We start from the raw sequence: 26,361 nt of genomic DNA, 5'->3' as shown, positions 1-26,361 counted from the left end.
AGAGAAAAGCTGGTTGCTTTATGAGCATGCAGTGTTGCAGAAGCTAATGAGCAAAAACCACTGGATCGGTTTCTCACAGAAATTATGGCAGTAGATGGGGTGGCAAGTTCATGATCACTTTTCTCATGTTGGTAGGTCTCACTACGACAGCTTGATGAGACACACACATCATGTTGCAGGCATGTGGAAAACAGAAAATGAAGGCCCAGGTGCCAGAACAGCTGTCTGCAAAATGAAATGGCTCTGTTTACGTTTTTGGCAGATGCTAATAAAGCAATCGTTTATAATGTTCTGGGCATACAGGAAACTTAATAAAAGCTGTTTGCTAAGAAGCACACCAAGCTGATATGCCAGGTGATTGTAAGCATGTGTGTGTTGTTAAGGCTGCAAGTCTATGCTTACTTACTCAGAAGTAAGTTCAGTTGAAGTTGGTGTGACCTATTTTCAAGTAAGCATCTTTGCATGGCAATCGTCATCTTACTAGTTTAATTCATTGTCCCACAAAGACAAAGAATCAACCTCCACCCCAGCCCAAGAGTCACTATCCAAATAAAAAGCTGGCAAACTTTCAATTAAGGGCATCTCAGGGCAACCTGCTTGTTGAGCATGCATCCTGATTTATTTGCAGAGCAATCACACAATGCTGGTTATTTGATGAGCATTTGCCCTGATAATTTGTGCAGAGGTTAGATGGCATTGCATCAAAGCAAGTGCCATTTTACACTTTCCACTGTATTTCCCAAGCACTGGGAAAGGACCAGGGAAAGACAGAGGCTGTCGGTGCTGAGAAGGGAGCAGATTTGTCTGAGATCAGGGTGAAAAGGGAAGACGGAAGTGGGCACTGCAGTTGCAGTGTCTGTTTTTGTAGCTGCTCCCACCGTAGCTGCCTATATCAAGAAGGAAGGAGCAGGGCCAAAAAGGGCTGGTTAAGGAGGTTTCATGGGCCAGATGCAGTCCGTGAGCCATCAGTTCCCAGTCCCTCACCTAGAGTCACACTGTATCACAGATTGTGCCTATATTGTGTATGAGCAGCTGCAATGGCTCCACTCCCACCCCAAAACAAGGAACACACCAGTACTTTTTCATTTACCTTGATCATTGCTGGCCCATGATGTCTGTCATCATGAATCTTACTTTTATTTGGACTACTGGCTGTCTTTGGATTTTAATTTTATTGTGTCTATTTTGCATATATGCACACACACACACACACACACACACACAGAGAGAGAGAGAGAGAGAGAGAGAGAGAGAGAGAGAGAATATGCACTGTATTTTGTATTGTTGTTGGACACTGCCTGCTTACATGACAAGAAGCATAGTGTAGCAATACAAAAAGATTGAAGGCAAAACTAATCAGTGACAGAGATAGAGATAAGCAGCAGGTTCTCAGCCTTGTTGCCTGTCAGCCTCAGAGATGAAGTGTTGTACAGTTTTTCCTAGGCACTTATTCTTTCCCCAATACCCACCTGGCATCTGCTTCACTATAGTATTCTCTAGCAACGATGTCCTCAAACAGTTCTCCGCCTGTCACCCTGTGAAGAAATTAAAGAGGAATCAGTCCCAGCTCCAGACATCCTCCTGCTGCAAGGGACGGAGGAGAAAGTCAAGGCAGTTCACGTTTAAAGGGGGGGGGTGCGCTAAACCCACACTTTCCCAAGTAACACACAAAACAAAGAACCATCTTTTGAAATGCACACTTCTCTGAATTTTGCAATGAAGTTCTGCAGCCAAGTAATGTATACATTATTTTTTTAAACCATATACTAGGGTAAAGCACCCATAAGAATGCCTGTATTAGTGGCAATGAGATACAAAATGTATTTTATTGATGAAAACAGCTCTGAGCACACACTTTGTATGCAGAAGGTTGGAGGAAGAACTTTCTGATGGTAAGAGCTGTGGAAAAATGGTGGATTCTCCTTCCTTGGGGATTTTTATGCAGAGATTGGACGGACATCTGCCATGGATGCTTTAGTTGAGATTTCTGCATTGCAGAGGGTTGGATTAGGATGACCCTCAGGGTCCCTTGCAGTTCTATACAGTTCTATAATTCTATTATTCTACCATAGCTAGCAGTGCTATTCATCCTATCAGATTTTTTTGCCTCATTCTGCAAACTGTAGGACCGTAATTCTGGAGGAAATGATGAAATGGGCTATCACCATTTCCCCTTTGTTGTCTTAATATCTTGCCTCGTGTGGGCCATATGCTAAGCATGCAGAACAGCAATCCCCTCTCAAGTGACCTTGCCAACCTCACTACTTCCTCGCTAGCCTTCTTAAAATTTCTCGTGGAGCATTCCTACTGTGATTTTGCTTGCTGGATAGGAAGGAGAAATTAAGAGCAGCCTGAGAAGGAACAGGTTGGAACGGGAGATGTATCAGCGCCGTCTTGGATGCCAAACCCCTCTGTCTCAAAGGAGTAACAAAGAAAAACTGCAGCGCCAGGCAGGATCTCTTAAAGGATTTGGAGAACAGTGCAAGAGCAGCTGGTCCTCCAGGGACTTCACATTCAATATGCTAATTGTTGCTCTAAGAAGCTTGAAGGGCTGATCTGCATAAAGAGCAGTGCTAATTCTCTTAAAGCTGGATGCTGCAAAACGCTTTGCGAAATCCAAGCCACTTAGCTGCTCTGCTTTCTAAAAGGGTTGGACACAAGCTACCCAACACTGATATCCAACTGTGATAGGGCACCAACGTAACCTGGAGACAGCTTTTAAGGAAGTTGAAGGTTGTTTGGCAGAGCCATTGTAGTCTGTGATGCACTACACACCAATTTATTTGTCTCTTGTCAAATGGGTTTTGCAGGGTTTTGACTCATTCCAAAGTATCTGTTTGCCTCGTGATGGTAGAGAGACAGAAAATGTGTGCATGAGGCATGTGGAAAAATGGCTCCATCACACCACGTTCACTTTTCAGTAGGTGGGTGGAGAAACTCTATGATCTAAGTCCACTTTGGACTGAGTAGCTCTCAAACGGTGTGTGTGTCTGAGAGGTAATGCTCCCGTAGTGATTCAAAGAGTACTTAACATGCATATGAAGATTTATTCATGTTCCGCCATTACTTACAGGTCAAATATCAGGTAGTGGTGTGCCTCCTCTGATATGCTGTCATGAAGCCTCACTGCAGAGACAAAAATGGAACAGGTTACCAGCCAGAATAAACTTATTATATTCAGAGGTAAATCTACTGGTCTTTCACCTTGGTCCATTGAGCTGAAATACTTCCCTAGTGCAATGCAGGCTGCAAGTGTATGAAGTGGAACCACACTTCACCTCACCTATATTCATGTATGTATTTATTTTCTGACATTGACAGCCTTTCCTCCATCACTGAACCCAAGGTGAGATCCATGTGGTTCCCAGAGGGCCACCGATCGACGCACTTACCAGACCCAGGCCCACTTAGATTTATCAAAGTAGTGGCGTCATATACCTTCAGAACATGTCCTGGGAACCTTCCCCATCTTGCCATATATTCAATGCTTCAAAATGTTGAAAAGGAGGTAAACCTTCTGCAACATACATGCATCCAGGGAGTATTTTCTGATCACTGAAGTCGACTTTACTGACCTTGGCAAACACTGCCGTTTTTCTGCTGAAGGTCTTTATGACTGCAAACCGTCAAGTAACAGAAACAATGGTTTCAATATAACACGGAAGAGGGCGAAAAGAAACAGTGGATTTCAATGGAAAGAAGGCAGACTACGGGCCAATTCATGGGACCTATTGTGTGTGTGCCCAGGTGTGGGTTGAATGGATTTGCTTTTCAGCTGAGGATGTGCTAAAGTGCTCGTTTGTTTGTTTATAATGTGCCTGAATTACTTGTCAGCCTTACACAGTGGAGCCAAGTACATTTGTTTCTCCATTCAGCTCACTGATGGCTAACTGGATAGTTGGACACGCGATGAAATAATCGGGCAGCTTTGCCAGGGACTCTGCTGCAGTTTGAATCCACCATTCCCCATATCTCATCCATGTTCAGGGAAACAAGAGATCTTTATTGTGGGATCGGTGCATCTCATGCATACAAGGTTGCTTGGTTTTTTTTACTGCATTCATATGAAATCATTGTCATCAAAATGCCAGTCTGTATTGTTTTCTCCCTTTAATTCAGATTTACCCCTTCCATGTAAATTAGATGCATTTTTTAGAAAAAATCTTGCCAATGCCTTATGTGTATGATATTTCAACAAGAGCTTTGTGATCTTACCACCACCACCCCACAAAAAAACCACATCATTTACCTCTAGCTGCTAGATCGTGCAGACTCACAACAGGGAATGGATGACAGCATCTCACTCTGACTATAAACTTCCCTGAGGCTTTGGGCCAGCCATTGTTAGAATGAGTCAGGCCTAGCTTGGGAATTCCAAGTTTATATTCTTTTGAGAACTGGGCTGCAATTGTATGCAGCCTAAAACACTAACATCCGACAGATTTCCATTTTAGGGTGAAAGCTGAAATTCTTCAAAGGGAAAAAACAAATCATACGGTTGACCAAGGTGGCTCTTCCCACTATTCAGGGTTGTACAGTTAGAACCCAGCAGCTAATAACAGCTAGTAGATGCCCCAGCCCAGGTGACAGCAACTTCTCTATATCTCCCTTCCCCCGGCTCTCAATGCCTTATATCTTCTCCATATCCCCAAGATTGCTGCCATTTGCTTGGCTTGATAAACACAGCTTCAAAGGCAGTCTTGCTAAGACAGTACTCTGGCAGGCAGGGCAGGGTTTCTCTAGCAGCTTGGCTTGGTGATGGCATTCCCTCTGACCTTTTCCCTCCTAACTGTGTGCCAGATATCAAATAATCCTGGCATCCTCCAAGGATAGCTTCCATAGCCGAGGGAACACTCCTCCTCCATCATCCACAACTCAGGCAAAAGACCGGGAATGGAATGAGAAACATCCTGGAACAGCCTTGATGCTCTCTGTGTGAGACTTCACACATACAACTTCCAGGGAATCCATTCTATATTTTTCACAATGTGGGGGCTGTGCTTAAATTTAACAATTATATTTTTTTCTGAAGGCTTGAAAGGAATATTGCTGCACCTTTAAGGGTTGCCTAGAAGAGACAATTTCACCAGGTTTGCTTTTTCTCATCAGGGAAAATACTGTGATGAAAAAAATAGCCCTTAGAAGAAAAATTGACAAGAATTATTACAGTCGATTTCCACAGATGTAAACTTGACAGAAATGGTTACTATCCTATGCAGTACAGAGTTTGCACTACTGCAGCCTGGTTTAGCTGCTGAAAATGTGATTAGTCAATCGTTTGGGATGTCACAATGCCATTTAGATAAATGCACATTATCAAAATATCCCTTGACCCATGCATATTTAAATATTACTATTTAATCTAATCTCAGTATGTTCTAGAATGACGAGATATTTCTGAAAAGTGTGTGTGTGTAAATGCATATTCCCAATGGTGGGCAAAAAAATGGAGGGGGGAAATGGGTTTATATGTATTTATGAAAAATCTAAGCAGAGCAATTTCAGCTACTGAAATTTTAATCACAACTTCTGCATAACCTTTGGAAAATATCCAGTTATCTCATTCCTGCTATCACCAGAAAATTATTTTGTGCTAAGATACATTTCCAAATGTAAGAACAATCTAACAATCAGCTGCAAGAAGCCTGGGAAGACACCCAAAGAATCCTTAACAAGAAGAATATGAGTTGTTTCATATAATAACAGAAATGGTTATTATGAACAGTCAGAGGAAGGGATCCACATAATTCAGAGGCATGCGTGTCATTCTTGATTTTGAAGGAGGTAACCTCTCTACTTCCCATATTTCTTTAAACATTTAATATTACCCACTAGAACATAATTCCAAAAAAGGCCAGGATAAAGAGGATGCTGATGTTGCCTAATGAAAAAATGTTTTTTAAAAATAAAATTTAAAAATCCACAAGTCATCTTCTCACCGCAAAATTATTTCATTTACAATATAGGGGATTGTTTTAAGGAACACTGAAATAATACATGTGAAGTGCCAGCCTAAAGTGATCTATAATACAAGTGGGGCAAGTGCCACAGGAGCCAACTCTTAGTGACCAAGGTCCTTTTGCCCCTCCCATAAAATATTTGAGGGGGCCAGGGGCTCCAAAGTTGATGGGAAGTGCCATTTAAATGGTGTGCATGTGCCACGTATTGTGAGTGATTATGCGAGGCAGGGCTTTCTGGGACCCCCAATACTTTATTCAAGCTGGCACCCTAGGTGAGTGCCATTGCACTCAAGTCCTGCATGCGGACTTCCTATAGGTATCTGGTGAGAACAGGATGCTGGACTAGTCGGGCCACTGGCCTGATCCAGCATGGCTCTTATTTTGTCCTTATGTCTTGTGTTCTTAATAGATTACATGGTGAGGAACAATGACATATGAGCAGAATGCGGGACAAAGAAGAAACAAAGTGCCAGTACCTGAAAGAGAGGTAGGTAGGGCAGAGATGAGAGAATAAAAATCTGCCCTCTTGTTGCTCTGGCAAGGAGTCTTTCTTGTAATACTTTATGCTTCCCCTTGCAACACTTCATCTTTGTCCCCTTGCAAGTTTGACATGAAATTTATTTTTCAAAGTTATCATAAATACATCACAACCTTTGTTAAAATGTTGCCATCTAGTTTTGATTTGCACTGAACTTGCTGTGAGATTTATTAGGGCATTTTCATTCAAAATTATCACATCATTATTTCAGAGAATGATGGGTTTTGCTACGCTTGAATGAATCTTTCTTTCTTTCTTTCTTTCTTTCTTTCTTTCTTTCTTTCTTTCTTTCTTTCCACCTCTGTGTATTTGACGATTTGAGGCATAGCCATTACTCCTATCTATTTGTTTTATTTTTCATCTTTGGCTTCTGCATTTTGCTGCTAACTTTCAGAGATATGTGCTTACCCAATTTCCCTCATTTGTGCTAAGAGTTATTACTTCCTCTTTTTTGTTGGTATTTTAATAGAAATGTTAATAAATTTATGTAATCATAATGTTTCCCCACCACACCAATCATTTGTTGTTGCTGTTTTCTAAACAAAACAAAAAAAAACCTATATGAGGCCAAACAATGGGAACCATGCCTCATGTCCCTTCTGTCTACTTTGGTCTTCAGTCATAGTCTTCCTCTATATACCTCCACCGAAAGGTAAGTCTTGATCAGTACAGCTGAGCTAATGGGTTTAGAATTGTCCTGCTAGCACCAGTATACACTTAATTCTGGGGCACGGTGAGGCAGTTGCTTCTGGCAGCGAATGCTGAATGGCAGGGAACAGTGAAGAGGTACAGAAGAACAGGTAAGAAGACATCAGGAATCACAAGACAGAGAAACCAGTAGGAGAACACTTCAGTCTCCCAGGACATTCTATACAAGATCTCAAAATAGCTGTCATATTACAAAATAATTTCAGAAATAGATTGGAAAGAGAAGTTGCTGAATTACTTATTACCAAACTTAAAACCACGGAGAGACCTGGTCTGAATAGAGACATTGGATTCTTATCTCATTATACATGATAAAGCTATTTTCAGTCATCTCACGGCTTGCTTTTTCCTGTAAGACTAATTGCAGCCGTTAACAGTCAGTCGTCAACAGGTTTACCACACCTATCAGCCAATCACCCATTCCCACCACCCTTCTGAGTAATACCCCTCCCCACCCTCTCACTCTATCTAAGGGTCTGTTTCAGTGTATCTGAAGAAGTGTGCATGCACACGAAAGCTCATACCAATAACAAACTTAGGTGGTCTCTAAAGTGCTACTGGAAGGATTTTTTTTTATTTTGTTTCGACTATGGCAGACCAAAACGGCTACCTACCTTTATCTAGATAAGAAGAAGGGCCCTGTTGGACCTGCCTAAAGGCCTACCCAGTCCAAAACTCTGTTCTCACATTGTGGTAAACCACTGAAAGCAGAACAACACTCCCCAAACAGTATTTAGAGGCATACTGCCTCTGGCAGTGGTCATAGAACATAGGTATTGTTGACTAGTGGCTATTGGTAGATTTACCCACCATGTATTTGTCTAATCCTCTTTTTAAAGCCTCCCAAATTGGTGGTCATCACTACCTCTTGTGGGAGCAAACTCTATAGTTTATGCTCTGTGCATGTCAGGTGCCCCCTTAAGTGGCCTGCTGCTTTCAGTTGCGGTGGACCATGCTGTGCTAGTCCAGTTGACTTCTGTATGTGGAAGGGGGTGTATGTGGAAGGGAAGTGGCATCATCTTGTACTGTGCCTCACACAGCAAAATGTATTGAACTGGCCCTAGTTACTTCCTTACTTTTGGCTCAAGGGCTGTGGAATTATATCCGTGAAATGAAGTATGCTCTGCGAGTGCTTGGCTTGGGATAAGGCTCCTTTCGGGTCCCCAGCAAAGAGGCTGAGCTGTTCCTTCATGCTAACAGCAATGTACCCTACAAGCAGCTGCTTACTCACCAGGCAATGTCAAAGTCCTTCCTTCTTCTCCATCCCAATTTGCCACAAGAATTAGAAAGGAAACAGTGGGGGGGGGGGGTTGACAGAGAGAGAGAAGGGCACCAGAAGCTGTCTCTACATAGATTCAGTTTGTTATGCTCTCTTGAAGGACCAAATGGTTCCATAATTGGATTTCACACCTCAATAAATTAATGCCAGCTATTCCATTCAAGTGATGTTGGTTAAATCAGATTGGTTAATTGAACACTAAAGGAAGAGAAGAATTCCCACCCCCCCCAAAAAATGACCAAATTGGGTGATCTAAGCACATCAAGATGAGCTGAGACAGCATACACATATCTGCACACAAGACACGGTAAAAGGTAAAGGTAAAGGTACACCTCACCATTAGGTCCAGTTGCAGACAACTCTGGGGTTGCGCACTCATCTTGCTCTATAGGCCAAGGGAATCAGCGTTTGTCTGCAGACAGCTTCCGGGTCATGTGGCCAGCATGACTAAGCCACTTCTGGCGAACCAGAGCAGCGCACAGAAATGCCGTTTACCTTCCCACCAGAGCAGTACCTATTTCTCTACTTGCACTTTGAACTGCTAGGTGGGCAGGAGCTGGGACCGAACAACAGGAGCTCACCCCATGACACAGAGATGCCTGCTATTATACATGCATAGTTTTTCAGGTAAGGAAGTTGCAGAAGAGCTATCATGGCTTTCATTAATTGACTAGTCAGTTGCTGGTTTTAAGAGTGTGCTGTGCAGGAGGGTTTAGGGACAAAATTTACCTGGGCAGGCCCTATTCACACGTGCAGCAGTTATGTGCTTGTAAATGAGGACTACATGGGCAGAGCCACCACCATTAATTATCCCCACCCACTTTACAACCTTAAGAAGTGGCATCCTTTGTCGAAACCAGACTTTGTTCCACCACGTGGCTTTGACTCCTGACCTCTCTCTAATTCTAGGCTATCTATTCCATCCATTCCGCCCTGCAGAACTACTGCCCCTAAATTTCTCTGTCTCTTGATAATGCCTTACCTGCTCACTCTGATGATAATCTCTCCTGGTTGCACTTATTAAAATTCAGCCCTCCATCCAAAGACATGAATGTTCCTATATATGTGTCCATGGAAGGAGCAAGCAACTCTCACACTGTTACTTAATTGCCACCTAAGATCTCCTTTGGTTCACCTGGCCAAGTCTACCATCTTAGTCTTTCTCTTAATTGTATCCTCTCTAATCTCTCTGTCTGATTTCTCTCTCCAGTATTTGAGCTGGGCTAGGAGAAAAGTGATAGTTGGGATAGAGCACCGCTGGGATAAAGTGAGGGAGGGTTGGATCCTTTATTTAAAATGTCTCCTAAGGCAGCTTACAAAAACAATGAACCAGCTGAGAACCATAAAACATCAGGCAATGGCACAGTGTCCTCCAATAGATCTTAGAAGGCCAAGCCAAAGGCCAGCTTACAAGGTACCAGTGGAATGTGGTGAAAATTTTCATAGAGGCGCCAGCTTGTGAGGACAATGGGGGGCGGTGTTGCAAGCATGAGCACTGCGCCTCCCTCTCTAAGCCAGGCAAAAGTTTCCCAGGCTTTGGGAAGGAGGAGCCAGGTCTCTGACATGATGCTCTTGGAGGTGATGGGAGGTGATGGGAGGGCTCTTGGTGATGGGAGGGCTCTTGGACCCATCAGAACATCACACATCCTTCCCTGAGGGCAGGGCAGAAGCTTCCCAGGCTTTGGGAGGGAGGCACCAGGGGAACATTTAGGGCACTAGCCTAGTCCCCTGGTCCACTGATTGAATGCCACTGAGTCCAACCATGGTTGTTCTGAGGGGGTTCCCAGCAACAGAATGGACATAACCTGCCTTTTGCTTTCCTCTTTGTTCCTTGTTTTGTTTTCTCATCCTGCCTGTAAATAAAATCTGTTTCTCAAGGAACAACCTGTGTGTTCTTTGCCTTGTCTGAACCCTAAAAGAACCTCTGCTCTTGGCAGAACATTCACATGCAGAAGGTTCCATGTTTGATCCCTGAAATCTCCAGGTTGGGCTGTATGCATAGGAAGCTGCCTTGTCAGACAATTGGTCTACCTAGCTGTCACACAGGCAGTGGCTTTCCTGTGTTTCAGGCAGGAGACCTTCCCAGCCCTCCCTGGAAATGCTGTCGTCCAGAACAGGCAGCTGAATGATTGCATGGGCCATGGAGGCTTTGTTTCAGAAAGTGCAGACTTATGGGGATTTAATACTGCATAGCCTCTGTTAAGAGATTATTCAGACTCGTCCACCAACAGGCCCTGGGATCATGAGACTCCTTGAAGAGCTGTTCCAGTCAATAAAGAGTCGTGCTGGGGAAGAAAAACAAGGACTCTCTGCTTCTTGCTCTGCTCAGCCAGAACCTCCCACTCATTCCATCAGGAAGGGTCCAAATTGCTCGCCTGCTTTCAGCTCTCCATCTTTCTAGAAGTCACAACATAAATGCAGTTGCATAAAAGGCATGCCTCTTTTATGAATAGCGAGCGACTGAATTATTCAATGAGCATGAAAAGGTTTGAATAGATGGATTGGAAAAGGCACACCAGACCTTCACTGTTATAATTAGAGGCAGAGCAGAATAGAACGACTCCTTAACACGCAACACCACTGAAGCATAAAGGAGACCACTTTAGATCGATGACTTTTGACTCTAGAACTGACCACCTGGATTAAAGCAGAGCCGCTTTAAAGTGTGGGGGGGGGGAGGGATGCTAGGGGACCCATTCATCAACGACTATGGTAGATATTCAACCATAAATCCAAAACTAAGCTTAACTATAGGTGCAGGTGATGCCATACAAAATGCCTCTCTGAGCATTCAGAATCCAGCATCTGAACCAAGACTACATTTTTTTCCTCTCCCCTCAGCAACACTGTAAGGAAGATTAGCTAATTATGTGTTGAGTGAAGGAATTCAGCTGCAGGGAGGGAATAAGCCACCATGGTAAAGCTAGTTACAGAGCTAGATGCAACAGGCTAGGACAGGCTTCCTCAACCTTGGCACTCCAGATGATTTTGGCCTACAACTCCCATGATCCCTAGCTAGCAGGACCAGTGGTCAGGGATGATGGGAATTGTAGTCTCAAAACATCTGGAGGGCCGAGGTTGAGGAAGCCTGGGCTGAGACCTAGTCCTTCCTTCCACCCAAGACTGCTGCTTACCAACTTACAGCCGTGGGCAAGGAAGCTCTCCACCATTCCTGTAGCAGGAATTGTGAAAACACATAGGCTACTGGGGTAAGCTTTGCAGGACACAAGGGATGTTGGGCCACTGTTAGGAGCCTATTTTTACACCCTATAAGCCAAAACACTGCCCCGTACTGACCAGGATGCATGAACATTACACAAGCATAAGATAGCAAACTGATTGATAACATTAATCTATTTTGCTATTATCATTTTATGTTTACGTATTTATGTAGTTTGAGAGGGACAAATCCCTTCATAGAGTACCCCTCTTTTTATTATGTTTTAGGCAGGGTGGAGTCAAAGTGATCGCCTTCCTCATAATTTTAAATAAAGTGAAGATTCAACACAGAGGACGCGTCTCGTAAACTAGGGTCAACCCAGCCCCAGAAGCCAGGGGTCCAGCCCTTTGCACATGGCTCTGTGCCACCACAGATATCACTCTGCTCCTCCTGGCAGCATCAATTCTCCTCTTTAATTCCAGCCTGCAGCATTTTGGTTCATTTTAGATCATCAGTAGATAATTACCCTGTTTGTGCTGCTTTCATTGGGAACTGTACTCCTGAGTTTCCAGGCAGCAGTGAACAGTGGGGGTGTGAGGGGAGGAGAGAATGGCTTTCTGGGTATAAATAGCTACCAGATTGGTCTTGTTCAGTTATCTTGCTCTGTTAACACAATCCTGTCTGTTGCCACAGAGAAGCACTGCCACTCTGTGCAGCTCACATCTGTGTCTCCAGGGAGAAGGGCAAAAAAGGAGCAGGGGGCAGAGTTGCCAGATGACCAGAGGGAACCATGGCACGGCCTGTTCTTGTGCCTTTAGCAGCAGCTTTGAAAATCAGCAAGTGAAGCTTTTTCAATATGGAGATGAAATGTAGGTTGCAGCCCTTATTTCCATGGGGGTGTGTGTGTGTGTGTGTGTGTGTATCTGTTAATTTCTGAAAATCAAGCAGCTGTTCAAAAGCAGCATTACAGCGGCTCAGCTCATTGAAAAGCTGGCAACCCTAATAGGGTATCAGATGGCCCAGTGAAAAGATTAGAGTTAATGATATACACCATACATTTAAAGTGTTTGCGCGCGCACCCACCCACCAAGAATGCTAAGAACTGTAGTTTACCCATTAAAGTAAAGGCAAAGGGACCCCTGACCATTAGGTCCAGTCATGACCGACTCTGGGGTTGCGGCGCTCATCTCGCTTTATTGGCTGAGGGAGCTGGCATACAGCTTCCGGGTCATGTGGCCAGCATGACTAAGCCGCTTTTGGTGAACCAGAGCAGTGCACAGAAACGCCGTTTACCTTCCCGCCGGAGCGGTATCTATTTATCTACTTGCACTTTGACGTGCTTTCGAACTGCTAGGTTGGCAGGAGCAGGGACCGAGCAACGGGAGTTCACCCTGCCACGGGGATTCAAACCGCCAACCTTCTGATCGGCAAGTCCTAGGCTCTGTGGTTTACCCATTACAGAGCTACAATTCCCAGCACCCTTAACAACTATAATTCCCAGGTGGGTGGGTGGGTGTGCTTTAAATGTGTTCTAAATGCAGCCTGTGACATTTGCATAAAAATGGGAAATGCAGAAGAAGTAGCTTTCTTCCAGCCCTGCAGAACAAGCAGCATCCCTCTTCTAACATAAAATATTAAAAGACGACACAAGAGTCCTGTCACTCTCCTTTGCATCTGAGCACCCTGACAAAAGGGAAAGCTATTGCTGCATGCAACAAAACAGATACAAAAATGAAAAACTGTGGTATTCAAAGCAGGCCCACTGAAATTAATGGGTCCATCTTTGCCACGTCCATTAACTTCTATGGGTCTACTCTGAGTAAAAATGAAGAAGAATTGACCTACAAAAGGGCAATTTGGTATCTAATGATACTGAACACTCACTCCAATTAATCTTGGTTTTCGTTTGTAAAAGGGTGTGCAGGTGCGTGTGAAGGTTTTATGGCTGCAGAGAAAATGCACACAATAAGAGCTATGTAAAGCAACTGAATGAGTCTGCAGAGTGTCACTCTCAATTGTCTTCAGAGGCATAAACTGCCTGTTCCTCTTCAGTGTGGGATTAACTCAAATGCCAGAGATGTGAATTCAGATGTCAGCAATGTTAACTATTCCATCCCTTTGAGAAAATAGGAAAGCCATGGCTGCAGAACTCTACAATTATTGCAAGCTCGATTGCAAGCTGTGTGCAGCGATTCACACAGATGGAGTACATTTTGGAGCTGAAGAAAAGAAGGGAAAGTACCAACACTTCTTCTCCAGCCCCGTCATTGCCTACCTTAGGGTTGTTCTGTAGGGCTGGGGGGAGTTTTGATTCAGTTTGCATTTAAAGGGAAAGCTACTTAATTCACACCTTCCGAAACAATGCCAGAGCTGAAACACAGTCATTCTCTGAAATTTGCACTTCTCCAAATGTTGCAGTGTAGTTCTCCAATCAATGTTTACCCAACAACATGCATACTATTGAGGAGGGGAAACATGCATTAAAATTAGTATATCGATGAAAATAACATAAAAAATGCATCGTATTAGGGGGAAACACTTGCATAAAAATGTTTTTTGTTAAGAGAAATGATTCTAATGGGGGATTCAAATTGCAGAAATGTAGAGAACTGAATGTGAGATTGGAAAAATGAAAATCTGGGAGAACTGAAATTGACAGATCTTGGTCTATCCTTGGTTCCTATATCACAGATGTTGCAGCTGATGGTGTATACAGCACATTGGAGTGCAACTGGCATCATATCCTGGATGTATGGATATGATTCTTCTGTGTGCATTGCTTCCATGTCACCCATGTAAACCACACACAAAGACATTGGGTAGTTTGGGAAACAGTGATCAAAGACAAACAGCATCAGATGCTGAAACCAATGCATTCGGGTGGGTGGGGAAACCTATGGCCCTCTAGATATTGTTGGACTTACAATAGCTCCAGCCACCATGGCCAACAGGCAGGGATGATGGGAGTTGTAGTCCAGCAACATGTGGAGGGCTACAGATTCTCTACCCTTGCATTAGGGTGACCCATTCCACCAATGTTTGGGGAACACTTTAGGGTTGCTTGTGATTTACACATAAACACACACATGAATATATTGTATTATGCATGTAATGGTTTGAGTTCTAAAACTTTTGGCAAAAATGCTGACCACCTGACCACAGAATAAAAGATCAGATATTGATTTGTTGTTCTTTTATAAGTTTGCATATTTTAATTGTGTGATAAAATCTATTTTGTGAATAGGGTTTCCGCTTTTCTTCCTATCTCTACATCTCTGTTTTAACAGCCTTCCACTCAGAAATGTATACATTTCTGTATACTGAGTTGCTGGGCAAATGAACAGCAGTATTGCTGGTAAAATAGGAGATGACCTTAAAAAACAAACCACCTGGTAGCACAATGTGTATTGAACAAACCAAAATAGCCTGGCAGAGATCTGAACTCGGTGCCAGATGGAGCCACGGCATTATTGTCAATGCTGTTTATTTTTAACTAATTTTATTGTATTGCTGAGATTTTTTAATGGTTGTTTTTAATTGCTGCTAGCTAGCCTGAGGCTTTTTATAAGCATGTGGTGACATATGCAATGAAGAAATAGACAAATTACATTTATTTTCCATTAGAATGAGTTTTTCCACACTGGCGTCTACATTCAGTTTAAACAGAATTGGTCTTGTTAGTGGGTAACATTATGCTAATAATAATAATAATAATAATAATAATAATAATAATAATATCTTCAAAAAGAAAAGAAAATTGGGAGTAAAAGAGAAAAGAATCATTTCCTTTGTCGTCCCAGCACCTGATTCTTACCCCACATGCATCCCAAACTCCATTGTATTCTTCTTATGTGGATTTTTATTTTTTAGCTCTAGAGAAGCATCCCTTCAGTTGGGGCAAGGAAAAGAAAGGGAGGGGGAAAGAGGAAAGGCCTCTGTTGTCATAGTAACAGCTTGGTCCAGCTCAGTCTGTGGTTCTGCCTGATGTAAAAGAGACCTGACGCTGCTGTGCAGGCATTTGCCCAAGACAGATTGAACCTGACAGGCTCTTTATGATCTGAAACATTTATAAAGCAGGGGCCATGTGTGTGAGCATGTGTGTGTGTGTGTGTGTGTGTAGAGAGAGAGAGAAGGAAGGGTGAGATGGAAATCAGAGCAGTGGCAACAGACTACTGTTACAGACAGAAAGAGGGCAAGAGGACCAGCCAAGGATGTTCAGCACATTCCACCAAAACATATTCTGCACTCAAGCTTCTGGATAAAGGATGGATCCTGCAAACGACTGTGGTTCATAAACCAAGTACTGTGCTTTGAAGCTGTATTAAGATTCTGTGGTTTTTATCAGCTTATTTGTAGATCTGGCAGTTTCAACTATTATTGTAAGCCACCGAGAGGACTTTTTTGTTCTTGGGTGGCCTAAAGTTGTAAGAAGTCAGTTTGTCAGTGAATAACAGTGATCTGAAAAGTGAAGATGGAAAGCCTTGATGCACACAGTACATGGGGTTGCCAACTTTTTTAAACTAGCCCTGGTTCTATGCCCTTGATCTTTAAACATTAGCAAGTGCTAGTGCTTCCTTGCCATGAAAGCTTCGAAAGCTTGTTGCTTATCAAGCAGCTGTTAAAGGCACAAGAGGAGCCAGTCGCACAAATCAAAATGATTGAGTGGAAAGTATGGGGCAAGGTGATCCTGAAAATAAACTCATTTTAGTTATAATGGCTCATTTTAGTTATACGTACTAATACACAGATTATGGGAAACAAGCAAGGAGAATTTGAGCTCCTAATAAAGGACAGTATTACTGAAACATGGTGGGAGGTGAACCTGAAGCATTTCCTACTATAAAAAAGTAAGTAACCCAAAAAGCTTCCCCTATTATGTCAGGCAGCTAGAGGAGAAAGGATTTTCAAAAGTGGATGATTTTAGTAGCAACTGGAAGTGAATATGCACGCCTCCATTTGTGGACTACAACCAACATTCTTTTTTGTTCTCATTGGATGTTAGGAGGTAGTCCAGAGTTGAAGAATCAGACTACTATGCAGTCCAAGCCGTATGTCTCGGGAGACAGTCTCACTGGGAATTATTCACAAGCAGTTGCATATAGAACAAACTGCAGCTTTGCTTCTCAAATTCAGCAGCCATTGAAAAATATTTAAAGGTGCCTTACAGCTTGTGCCTCGCTTGCTTTCATCCCCAGCTCCTAACTGACTGGGAGCAAGCCATGCTTTCAAGGACAGACCAACATCATCATCCTCATCATTATGTGAAAGAGCCAGGTAAATCAGCACGATAAAGAGGTCCCATTCCTTCACCCCAAATCTTCATTGTGCTAACATCCATCTTATAAGTTAATTCTGGTCTATGTGTGCATTATCATCCTACAGCACCAAAGCTTGCTGCTAAGTGTGTTTAGCTTTTATGCAGCGTACAAAAGCCCGGCAGGTTCTCTGCAGCTGATACTGCTGCTTTGACTAATAGCCATCATATAATGGAAAGGTCTGTTAGCCAGGCCCGAATGCTCCCATTAGGTAGGTAGCTAATGTCAAGTCATGAACAACTCCAGCTCTAGGAGCACAGGAACATGACAGAGCAAATCAGCATCATGGCTTTGGCTTTTGAGGCTAATTCTCCCACCCTCTCCTCTAGCCTGCTTCTTTCATATGACACATATTCATCCAGTTAACTTCTCAGTGCTATGGATCAATGCGTCGAGAATAACTACTACTACCCACCTTCATCACTATTCTGTTCTGTGAGTGAGATTGGTTGGTTAAAGGAGAAGCTAGCCCCTACGTGTTAGGAATCTGAACTTAATGATTCTGAGAGTTGTCTGTTTATTTATTAACATATATTAAATTTATTATAAAAACACAACTTTTAAAAAAATGCATAGAAGAAAATAAAATGCATAGAAGAAAATAAAACTCAACCAACACAGAAACAGTCATAGAAAACAAAACTGAAGTCAATATTAGCCCCATTTAGGTATTATTCCAAACTGTACAGATTATTTATAAAAAAAAAATTCCTTTCAGTAGCACCATAGAGAGCAACTAAGTTTGTTATTGGTATGAGCTTCCGTGTGCATGTGTGTGTGTATCTGAAGAAGTGTGCGTGCACACGAAAGCTCATACCAATAACAAACTTAGTTGGTCTCTAAGGTGCTACTGGAAGGATTTTTTTTATTTTGTTTCGACTACGGCAAACCAAAATGGCTACCTACCTGTGCAGATTATTATTACTTTGTACCTTTTTACCCTCTTTTTTTGCCCAGCTATTTGATTTGATCCAATGCTAATTAAAGTCATTGGTTGGTTTTTCTTGCTTTTAGCAGCATTATACTCCAGCTCTTTGAGGTTTTCTGAGGGCAGAGGGTTGCTTAATAAATATGCAGTTTTTATTAATTAATGGCAAAGGAACCAGATTCTTTTAAAGATACAGGAAGGTATTCAGCTATAGTATTTCATGAGCATAAGGATTTCTGCTTGCACAACAGAATTTCTTCCCTTCTCCTCTCCCCATGCATTTGCCTCCCCAGATCTGCTCCAGAGGGTTAGAACATATTTAGGGGAAGCAGAGGGAAAGAACATTTCGTTGCACAAGCAGGAATCCTTGCCCTGGTGGAACAATCCCCTTAGCGCTACACTGAATACAACCCACACCTTCTGAGATTCTATATTTATTCAGAGCTTAAACCAGAATATCTTGTCATTAAGAAATATAACACACACACCCTCCAGGTAGTGCTTTATTACTATTGGGTCTGCTATGTAGAACATGGCTGTATACATGGGATGCGCAGCTACTTGAATACAGTATCTTTGGCATTGTTCGTAACAAGCAACATTAATCCCACAAATCCAACATACATCTGTTTCTGATTAGAACTTAGTTGGCTATACCCCTCTGCCAACTCCTAGGGGCTGTGGGGGCTTCGGCCCAGCAATAAAATATTTGAGGGGACTGGGGCCCCCCAAAGGCGATGGTCATTGCCATTCAAATGGTGTGCATGCACTGCATCACGTGATTGATTATGTAGGGCAGGGCATACCTGGGCCACTGCAATATTTTATTCAAGTTGGCACCCCTGCCCCTCTGAACTGATGTTTGAAAGAAAGTCCCATAAACAGGAAAACAGTTCATACACGCAGGGCTAGCATCCGTGGGCATACAGGCAGGTATCCTTGGGCACCTTCATAGGGCCCACTGCTGATGCCTACCACATCCCCAAGACCAAAAACCTTGGCTACTGCAAACCGCATCTAGTCACTCTTTTACTTTACCGCAATACCCAGACCTGCCATTGATCTGGGGTTTTGTGGGACATCAAAAGGGGTTCTCGACCCAGCTGCACTGAGCTGGTACTAGAGACAGGCATGTCTGTTTACAGAGGAAGGGCCCACCAAATGACACTTTGCTCAGGGACCCCTCAAACCTAGAGTGAGGCCTAGTCATCATCTTTCAGGACTGTACCACATCAGACGGAGAAGGGGGGTTCACATGATGGAATGCTGTTCCATACCAAAAAGTAAAATACAGGTGACCCTCAACTTTCATGGAACAAACACTGGAGTTGACACATTCCCATCAGATGAATGGACTCATTATCCCAAAGAGAGACGAGAATTCTTCCCTACCTATATTAGGATGCTTCAGGAGACGGCAGATCCGAGCCTCTCGTTCCAGCTTCTGATGATCTGTAGGGAAAGATGCCAACAAATCAGTGTGTCTGAAAGAGCAGCATGCATGCTATCCTCAGCTGATTGTAGGCTAGTCATTAGCTCTCCATATTATTCCTCTGGGATTTATAGCATGCAAATCAAGGCAGCAATAAGAACTTGGGATGATTTAACAAAAGTTATCTAAATATTCAGCTAAGGGGCAAGTACCTATAGAATTGTTGAGGCAAACTTTTCCAGCCTCTGTCAGAACTGTCAGCCTTTAATGTCCTTAAGAAATCTAAATCACCCACCCATCCACTTAGTGGCTATTCACCCAAAAGCCCTTCTATGACCAACGTGGAAATGATTATTCTGTATGAAAATAAAATTACTTCCTTGAACTCTAGGAAAAAATGACATAGGAATGATTTCTTGGCAATATCCACAAGTACCTTGAAACTAAGCTAGAGCTGACAATCTCCTGGGTTATGTTCCACTTTTAAAAATTAATGCTAATTTATAATACGCTTCTGCTTGTGCCACTTCCCCAAGGGACAAGAAGTTCCAGGGACAGTGTCATAGTGCTTACTTCCCTTCAATGAGATTACACCTTTTGTAATATATGTTTATCTGCAACACACACAAAAATTCAAGTAAGCAGGCAGGACAATGAGAATTGATAGTCATAAAAAAAAAAAATTATCCTCTGATTCTGCAGGTAACTGTAACCCCTGGCACATCACAGAATTGTAGAGCTGGAGGGGACCCACAGAGTCACCTAGTCCAACCTCCTACAAAGCAGAAATCACAACCTCAAAGGTAAACAACCTCAAAGGCATGTCTTTAAAACACAAGTCAACCTAGCACTGGCTACTTTCGACTCACTTAGGATCAAGCCACACAAAAATCTGGAGTTATTTTACATTATAGCAGGCAGGGCTCTCATCAATAGCAACAAGATTTTTAACAAAGGTGGGTGAGTGAGTGGAAATAACCACTGCACAACTTCATTTGAAGATAGTGGGAGTGGGGAAACCTTTTCTTTTGGCACTTAAATTTAAAAATAAGGGTCTCTTGGCAAAGACTGATTTTACAAATGTGAGTTCTTCCCTAGCAAGCTCACAGACTGCTGGTTGAATATAGCGTCCTACAAACAAACAGCCTAAATGTCTAGCTCGGTTTTGTTCTGATGTAGCAGCCATGTGCCTCTTTATGTCCCTGTTATGTACTGAGTTGAATAGGATCCAAACTGCAGCAGTCTGATTGGTCCTAGAACAATAGGATCCAAAAGGCAGCAGTCTGATTGGTCCTAGAACAATAGGATTCAGAATGCAGCAGTCTGATTGGTCCTAGAACAATGCAGCAGTATGATTGGTTGGCAGGAACCACCCAATCATGCTCCAGATAGAAGTGAATCCACAACCTGATTGGCTTACAGTAGAATTCCGGAATTAGCCAATCATGTGCAGCCCATTGTGTAAATAATGTATATAAAGCAGATACTTTGAGGGGACTTTCATTCATTCCTCCTCACCACTATGAGCTGAATAAAGAGCATGAAATCACTTTGCGACTCTGAGTATATTTCACTGGCGACGAGGATGGGATCCCGCTGAGCTGACTGCCACACACAGCACCGCAGCACCGCCACCTGCCGCACCGCTGCCTCGCACCGTGTATCCAGGCTTCAGCTCCGGGACACAAGGAACTCAGAATGGCAACCGACAGCAGCTTCTCGCCGTTCAACCCAGCATCTGGAGACTGGGAAGCGTACACCTCCCGTTTCACCTTCCTCCTAGAAGCCAAAGGGGTCACCGAGGAAGAAGACGCCAAGAAGAGGGCAATATTCTTCAGCGTCTGCGGAGAGGAGACGTTTGAAATCGCCCGGGCTCTCCTTGCGCCTGAAGACGTTGCTACTGTTCCATACAAAACAATAATGGAACAGCTGAAGGGGCACTTTTCGCCACAGCCCTCAGTGGTGGCTCGTCGAAATGTCTTCTATGCAAAGCGGCAAGCCCCTGGGGAAACCATAACTGGGTTTGTGACCTCTCTTCGCCAAGCTGCCCGGTTCTGCAACTTCTCAGAGCTGGAGAACATGCTTCGTGACCGCCTCGTCGGTGGCCTGAAGGATGAGAAGCTGCAACGACGCCTCTACGCTAAGAAGAACCTAACGTTCCAGGTCGCTCTGGAGGAGGCCCTGGCAACAGAAGCTGCCGAGAGGTCGATGCAAGAGGCACGGCCGAGCCAGCCGTCCCAACCGAGGGTCCACCACGAAGACCTCACCGACGACTCAGGATCCAACAGGGAGGAGGTGCACCGAGTACAGCAGCGCACTCAAGCAGCCCACATACCACAGCTGCCTCGACAAGAAGGAGGGAACTGCGCAAGCTGTGGAGAAAGTCACGAGAGGAGGACCTGCCGTTTCCGCAACGCAGAGTGCAGGCAGTGCAGAAAATTGGGACACATCGCCCGGGTGTGTCGGGCTCGGCCCACCCGACGCCAGGCATCAGATGACCAATCCAAGAGCCCCAGGTCCCGGGGCCCAACGCACCAAGGCAACTCGACGGAGCTCACAGACTTCCAGGTATACCAGTTGCCCCACCCCAACGTAGAGAAAATTTATGTAGAGGTACAGATAGAGGGGGCCCCATGCCGCATGGAGCCTGACACGGGTTCAACTCTATCCATAATCTCGGCAAGGACCTTAAGGAAACTGTGTCCTACTGGGGGTCCCAAACTCAGGCCAGCCCCATTCACCCTCCGGGACTTCCAGAAACGTAAGGTCCCCACAATGGGGGTGGGGACCTTCAGGGTGCAGTACCGAGAGTGGACGCGGCAACTGGACTTGCTTGTGGTCAAGGGCCCCTACATTAGCTTACTGGGATTGGCATGGTTTGGACCACTGGGGCTAGCCGTCACCGGGGTGAACCACACTACCTTACAAGTGGATGTGGATGCCATATGCAAGGAATTTCCAGGGGTTTTCGATGGGAAATTGGGACAGTATACGGGCCCCCCCATTGCTCTACAGCTTGACCCCCGCAGTACGACCGGTCAGGCTCAAGGCCCGCCAGGTCCTGTTCGCCCTGAAACCCCGTATAGACGAGGAATTGGACCGACTCGTGGAGCAAGGACTGCTGGAGCCGGTGCCTAATGCCCCCTGGGAAACCCCAATCGTCACACCCGCCAAGCCTAATGGTTCGGTCCGCATCTGCGCAGACTACAAATGTACCATAAACAAGGCCCTCACGGCCCATGCATACCCAGTGCCAGTGGTCAGCCATGTCCTTGCTACCCTGGCTGGGTGTCAGCGTGGCACCAGGCATATTCCAGAATCTAATGGACTCTCTCCTTAAAGGGATTCCTGGTGTCACCCCCTTCTTCGATGATGTGTTGATTGCCGGGCCCACGCCCGAGGAGTCTGAGGACCGCCTCCGCACCGTTCTGCACTGTTTCCAGACGGCGGGTCTCAAGGTGAAGCGGGAAAAATGTCTACTAGGAGTGCCTCAGGTGGACTTTCTGGGATTTATGGTGGACGCAGAAGGGGTCCACCCGACTGGGGACAAGGTACGGGCCATTTGTGATGCCCCAGCGCCCAAGAACAAGACTGAACTTCAGGCCTTCTTGGGACTATTGAACTTTTACCATTCCTTCCTTCCCCACAAGGCAGCGGTAGCGGAGCCCCTACACAAACTCCTGGACAAGCGGGCCCCTTGGGTGTGGGGCCAGCGCCAGGAGGCCGCATTCCAGGCAGTCAAGGACTTGCTTGTCTCAAACTCGGTCTTGGCACACTTCGACGAGAGGCTGCCGGTGGTGCTAGCACGCGACGCCTCACCCTATGGCATTGGTGCTGTGCTGGGACACCAACTCCCGGATGGAAGAGAGGTACCGGTGGCATACTTTTCCCAGACCCTCAACGCAACCGAGCGGAACTACTCGCAAATCGACAAGGAGGGTCTGGCAATCGTGAAGGGAGTAAAAAAATTCCATGATTTCTTGTACGGGCGGCCCTTCACCGTGGTGACTGACCACAAGCCATTGCTTGGCTTGTTTGCCCCCGAAAAGCAGACCCCCCAAGTGCTGTCTCCTCGCGTCCTCAGGTGGTCAATTTTCCTTGCCAGCTACCAGTATGCACTGATTCACCGCCCTGGGAAGGCAATGGGCCATGCAGACGCCCTCAGCAGGCTACCACTACCGGAAACAGGCCCCGACCCAGCACCTGCACAAGAGGTTATGAGCCTGGAGCTGCTTCCCGACTGCCCCATTCAGGCACAAGAAGTTGCACACCATTCCAAGAAAGATAGGGTCATCTCCCGGGTCCTGGACTGGGTGTGGAGGGGATGGCCCAGCAGCAGCCCCGGGCCAGAATTCGCCGGCTACACAACCCGCAAACATGAACTGTCGGCCCACAAGGGGTGCCTGTTATGTGGAAGCAGGGTCGTTGTTCCCCAGCCCCTCCGCAAAAGGGTCCTCACAGCCCTACACGAGACACACCCAGGGGTAGTAAGAATGAAGGCCCTTGCCAGGAGTTATGTGTGGTGGCCGGGGATCGACGGAGAGATAGAGGCCTGGGTCAAACACTGCCAGGCCTGCCAAGAATCCCGCCCAGATCCCCCAAGGGCCCCAGTCCAGTCCTGGGAGTCCGCCCGAGCACCATGGTCACGCCTGCATGTGGACTTCGCTGGCCCCTTTCAGGGGAAAACATTCTTCATAGTGGTGGACTCCTACATCAAATGGCTGGAAGTCGCACTGGTACCGTCCACTTCTACATCCGGGTACTACGCAGGCTGTTTGCAACCCACGGGCTCCCTGACACTCTCGTCTCAGACAACGGGACTGCATTTACGTCAGGAGAATTCCAAACCTTCACAGCGCAGAACGCCATCCGCCACATCCGTTCGACGCCATTCCACCCTGCCACCAATGGCCAAGCAGAACGCATGGTGCGGACCACCAAGGACACCCTTCGCCGCATGACGCAAGGGGATTGGGAGTACCGCCTTGCCACATTCCTTCTAGCACAGCACAGCACCCCCAGCTCAACGACTGGCCGGAGCCCCGCTGAACTACTAATGGGTCGGCGCCTTGCAATCAGATTGGACCGCCTTCACCCCGATAGAGCTCAGGATGAGGTAGTGGTGGGGGAAGGCAGGAACCCCCGGACCTTCGAGGCCCAGGACCCAGTGTACGCAAAGAATTATGGGGCAGGCCCTGCATGGGTACCCGCCACAGTCACCAGGGTCACTGGCCCCGTGTCGTACGAGGTGCTAACAGATGGGGGGCAATGCTGGCGCCGCCACTGCGACCAGATACGGCAACGATTCCTGGGAGAAAACCAGGAGGAGGAGGACAGGTCAGAGGAGTCCCAAGGGAACAGTGGGGCAGTGAGGCCCATAGAGCAGCAGGGGCAAGCAGGAGAGGCAGAATCAGTAAATACAGAGAGGACCCGTGAGGCCGAAAGGACACCGGAACCAGAACCACGACTGAGCGAGCCGGTTGCACCAGACCATACAGCCCCATCACAGCCAGCATCCTTGGAACACGAGCCAGAACCTGAACCCCGGACCAAGGAACACCACAGGCCGCAACGCACACGTAGGCCGCCGGCGTACCTTGAGGACTATGAATGCGACCTCCCGGGCAGGACTGGAACTTAGAGGGGAGGGGTGTTATGTACTGAGTTGAATAGGATCCAAACTGCAGCAGTCTGATTGGTCCTAGAACAATAGGATCCAAAAGGCAGCAGTCTGATTGGTCCTAGAACAATAGGATTCAGAATGCAGCAGTCTGATTGGTCCTAGAACAATGCAGCAGTATGATTGGTTGGCAGGAACCACCCAAACATGCTCCAGATAGAAGTGAATCCACAACCTGATTGGCTTACAGTAGAATTCCGGAATTAGCCAATCATGTGCAGCCCATTGTGTAAATAATGTATATAAAGCAGATACTTTGAGGGGACTTTCATTCATTCCTCCTCACCACTATGAGCTGAATAAAGAGCATGAAATCACTTTGCGACTCTGAGTATATTTCAGTCCCCACCTCCCATTTTCCTTGCTCACCTTCCTAGTACAAAGCACCACTTGTCCCCTTTCTCTCAGCCTCTTTCTTGAGATAAACACACACAATTAGGTTTGTGTTGAAGTAAGATATGAGGAATCCAGCAGTGTGAACTTTCTGCTGCCTGTTCCCCATTGTGTTGCAAATGTGCCTCGGAGCTTGGGGACAACAGTCTCACACTCCGCCAGAGGTGCCAAACATCAAAAGCTTAACAAGCTCCAGCAGACCATGAATGGCTATGTATGTGCGAGCACAGCACTGATCTTTCACTGCTGTTTTCTTTTAGCCTGCCTATCCCAACAGGGCATATGGCAATAAGAAAAGCAAGCTTAATTCTTCCTTGGTGTTCTTTTGCCTCGTGGCAGCCTCTGAATTGTCAGATTCCCTCCCCACAGAGGGGCATCTAGCGTATCTGTTGTATACATTCCCCTGTACTCTGAAGACACACACAGGCCTCTGGCCTCTGACAATTCATATATTTTTGTAGGCTGGACCTCTTCTGTTTTTGTTTAACCTACACTGTGCTGCTTTTCTTTGGAATTACTTCCTTTGTTTTAAATAATACATACCCTCCAACATGATGTCCCTTTCCATCATCACCCTCACTTTATTATTTACACCCCACCCATCTGACTGGGTTGCCCCAGCTACTATGGCCTGCTTTCAACGTATATAAAAACATACTAGAAATTAAACATTTTAAAACTTCCCTATACAGGGCTGCCTTCAGATGTCTTGTAATCAGCATTCGAAACTCCCATTGTTCTAGGCGCATTTTGCTACAGGGAATTTCATAAACGCAAGCAGTTACGAACTTAATTCGTTCCAGAGGTCCGTTCTTAATCTGAAACTGTTCTTAACTAGAGGCGTGCTTTCGCTAATGGAGCCTCTTGCTGCCACTGCGCCACCGGCACACAATTTCCATTCTCATCCTGGGGCAAAGTTCTCAACTTAAGGTAACTCTTCCAAGTTAGCGGAGTTTGTAACCTGAAGC

The 26,361-nt window shown here is 45.4% G+C and overlaps 1 protein-coding gene across 5 annotated transcripts in view; it reads right to left on the bottom strand.

Annotated features, from left to right (window-relative positions):
* Positions 1 to 26,361, bottom strand: part of CAMK2A (calcium/calmodulin dependent protein kinase II alpha) — a gene marked incomplete at its 3' end in the record, with an annotated part of 116,656 nt that overhangs the window by 43,825 nt on the left and 46,470 nt on the right. For all 5 annotated transcript variants that reach the window (XR_014543340.1, XR_014543341.1, XM_083594667.1 and 2 more), the window contains exons 3-5: positions 19,281 to 19,340; positions 3,072 to 3,126; positions 1,470 to 1,535 (exon numbers count right to left, since the gene is read on the bottom strand). Coding sequence is in view for 3 of the 5 variants with exons in the window: in XM_083594667.1 (XP_083450793.1) it covers positions 1,470 to 1,535; positions 3,072 to 3,126; positions 19,281 to 19,340 (181 nt within the window). The remainder of the gene's footprint in view (positions 1 to 1,469; positions 1,536 to 3,071; positions 3,127 to 19,280; positions 19,341 to 26,361) is intronic.

The sequence above is a fragment of the Podarcis filfolensis genome (genome assembly GCF_964270895.1).
Source record: "Podarcis filfolensis genome assembly, chromosome: 2".
Lineage (NCBI taxonomy): Eukaryota > Metazoa > Chordata > Lepidosauria > Squamata > Lacertidae > Podarcis > Podarcis filfolensis.
Note: the sequence above shows the minus strand (reverse complement) of the source record. Positions and strands in the feature narration are given on the sequence as shown.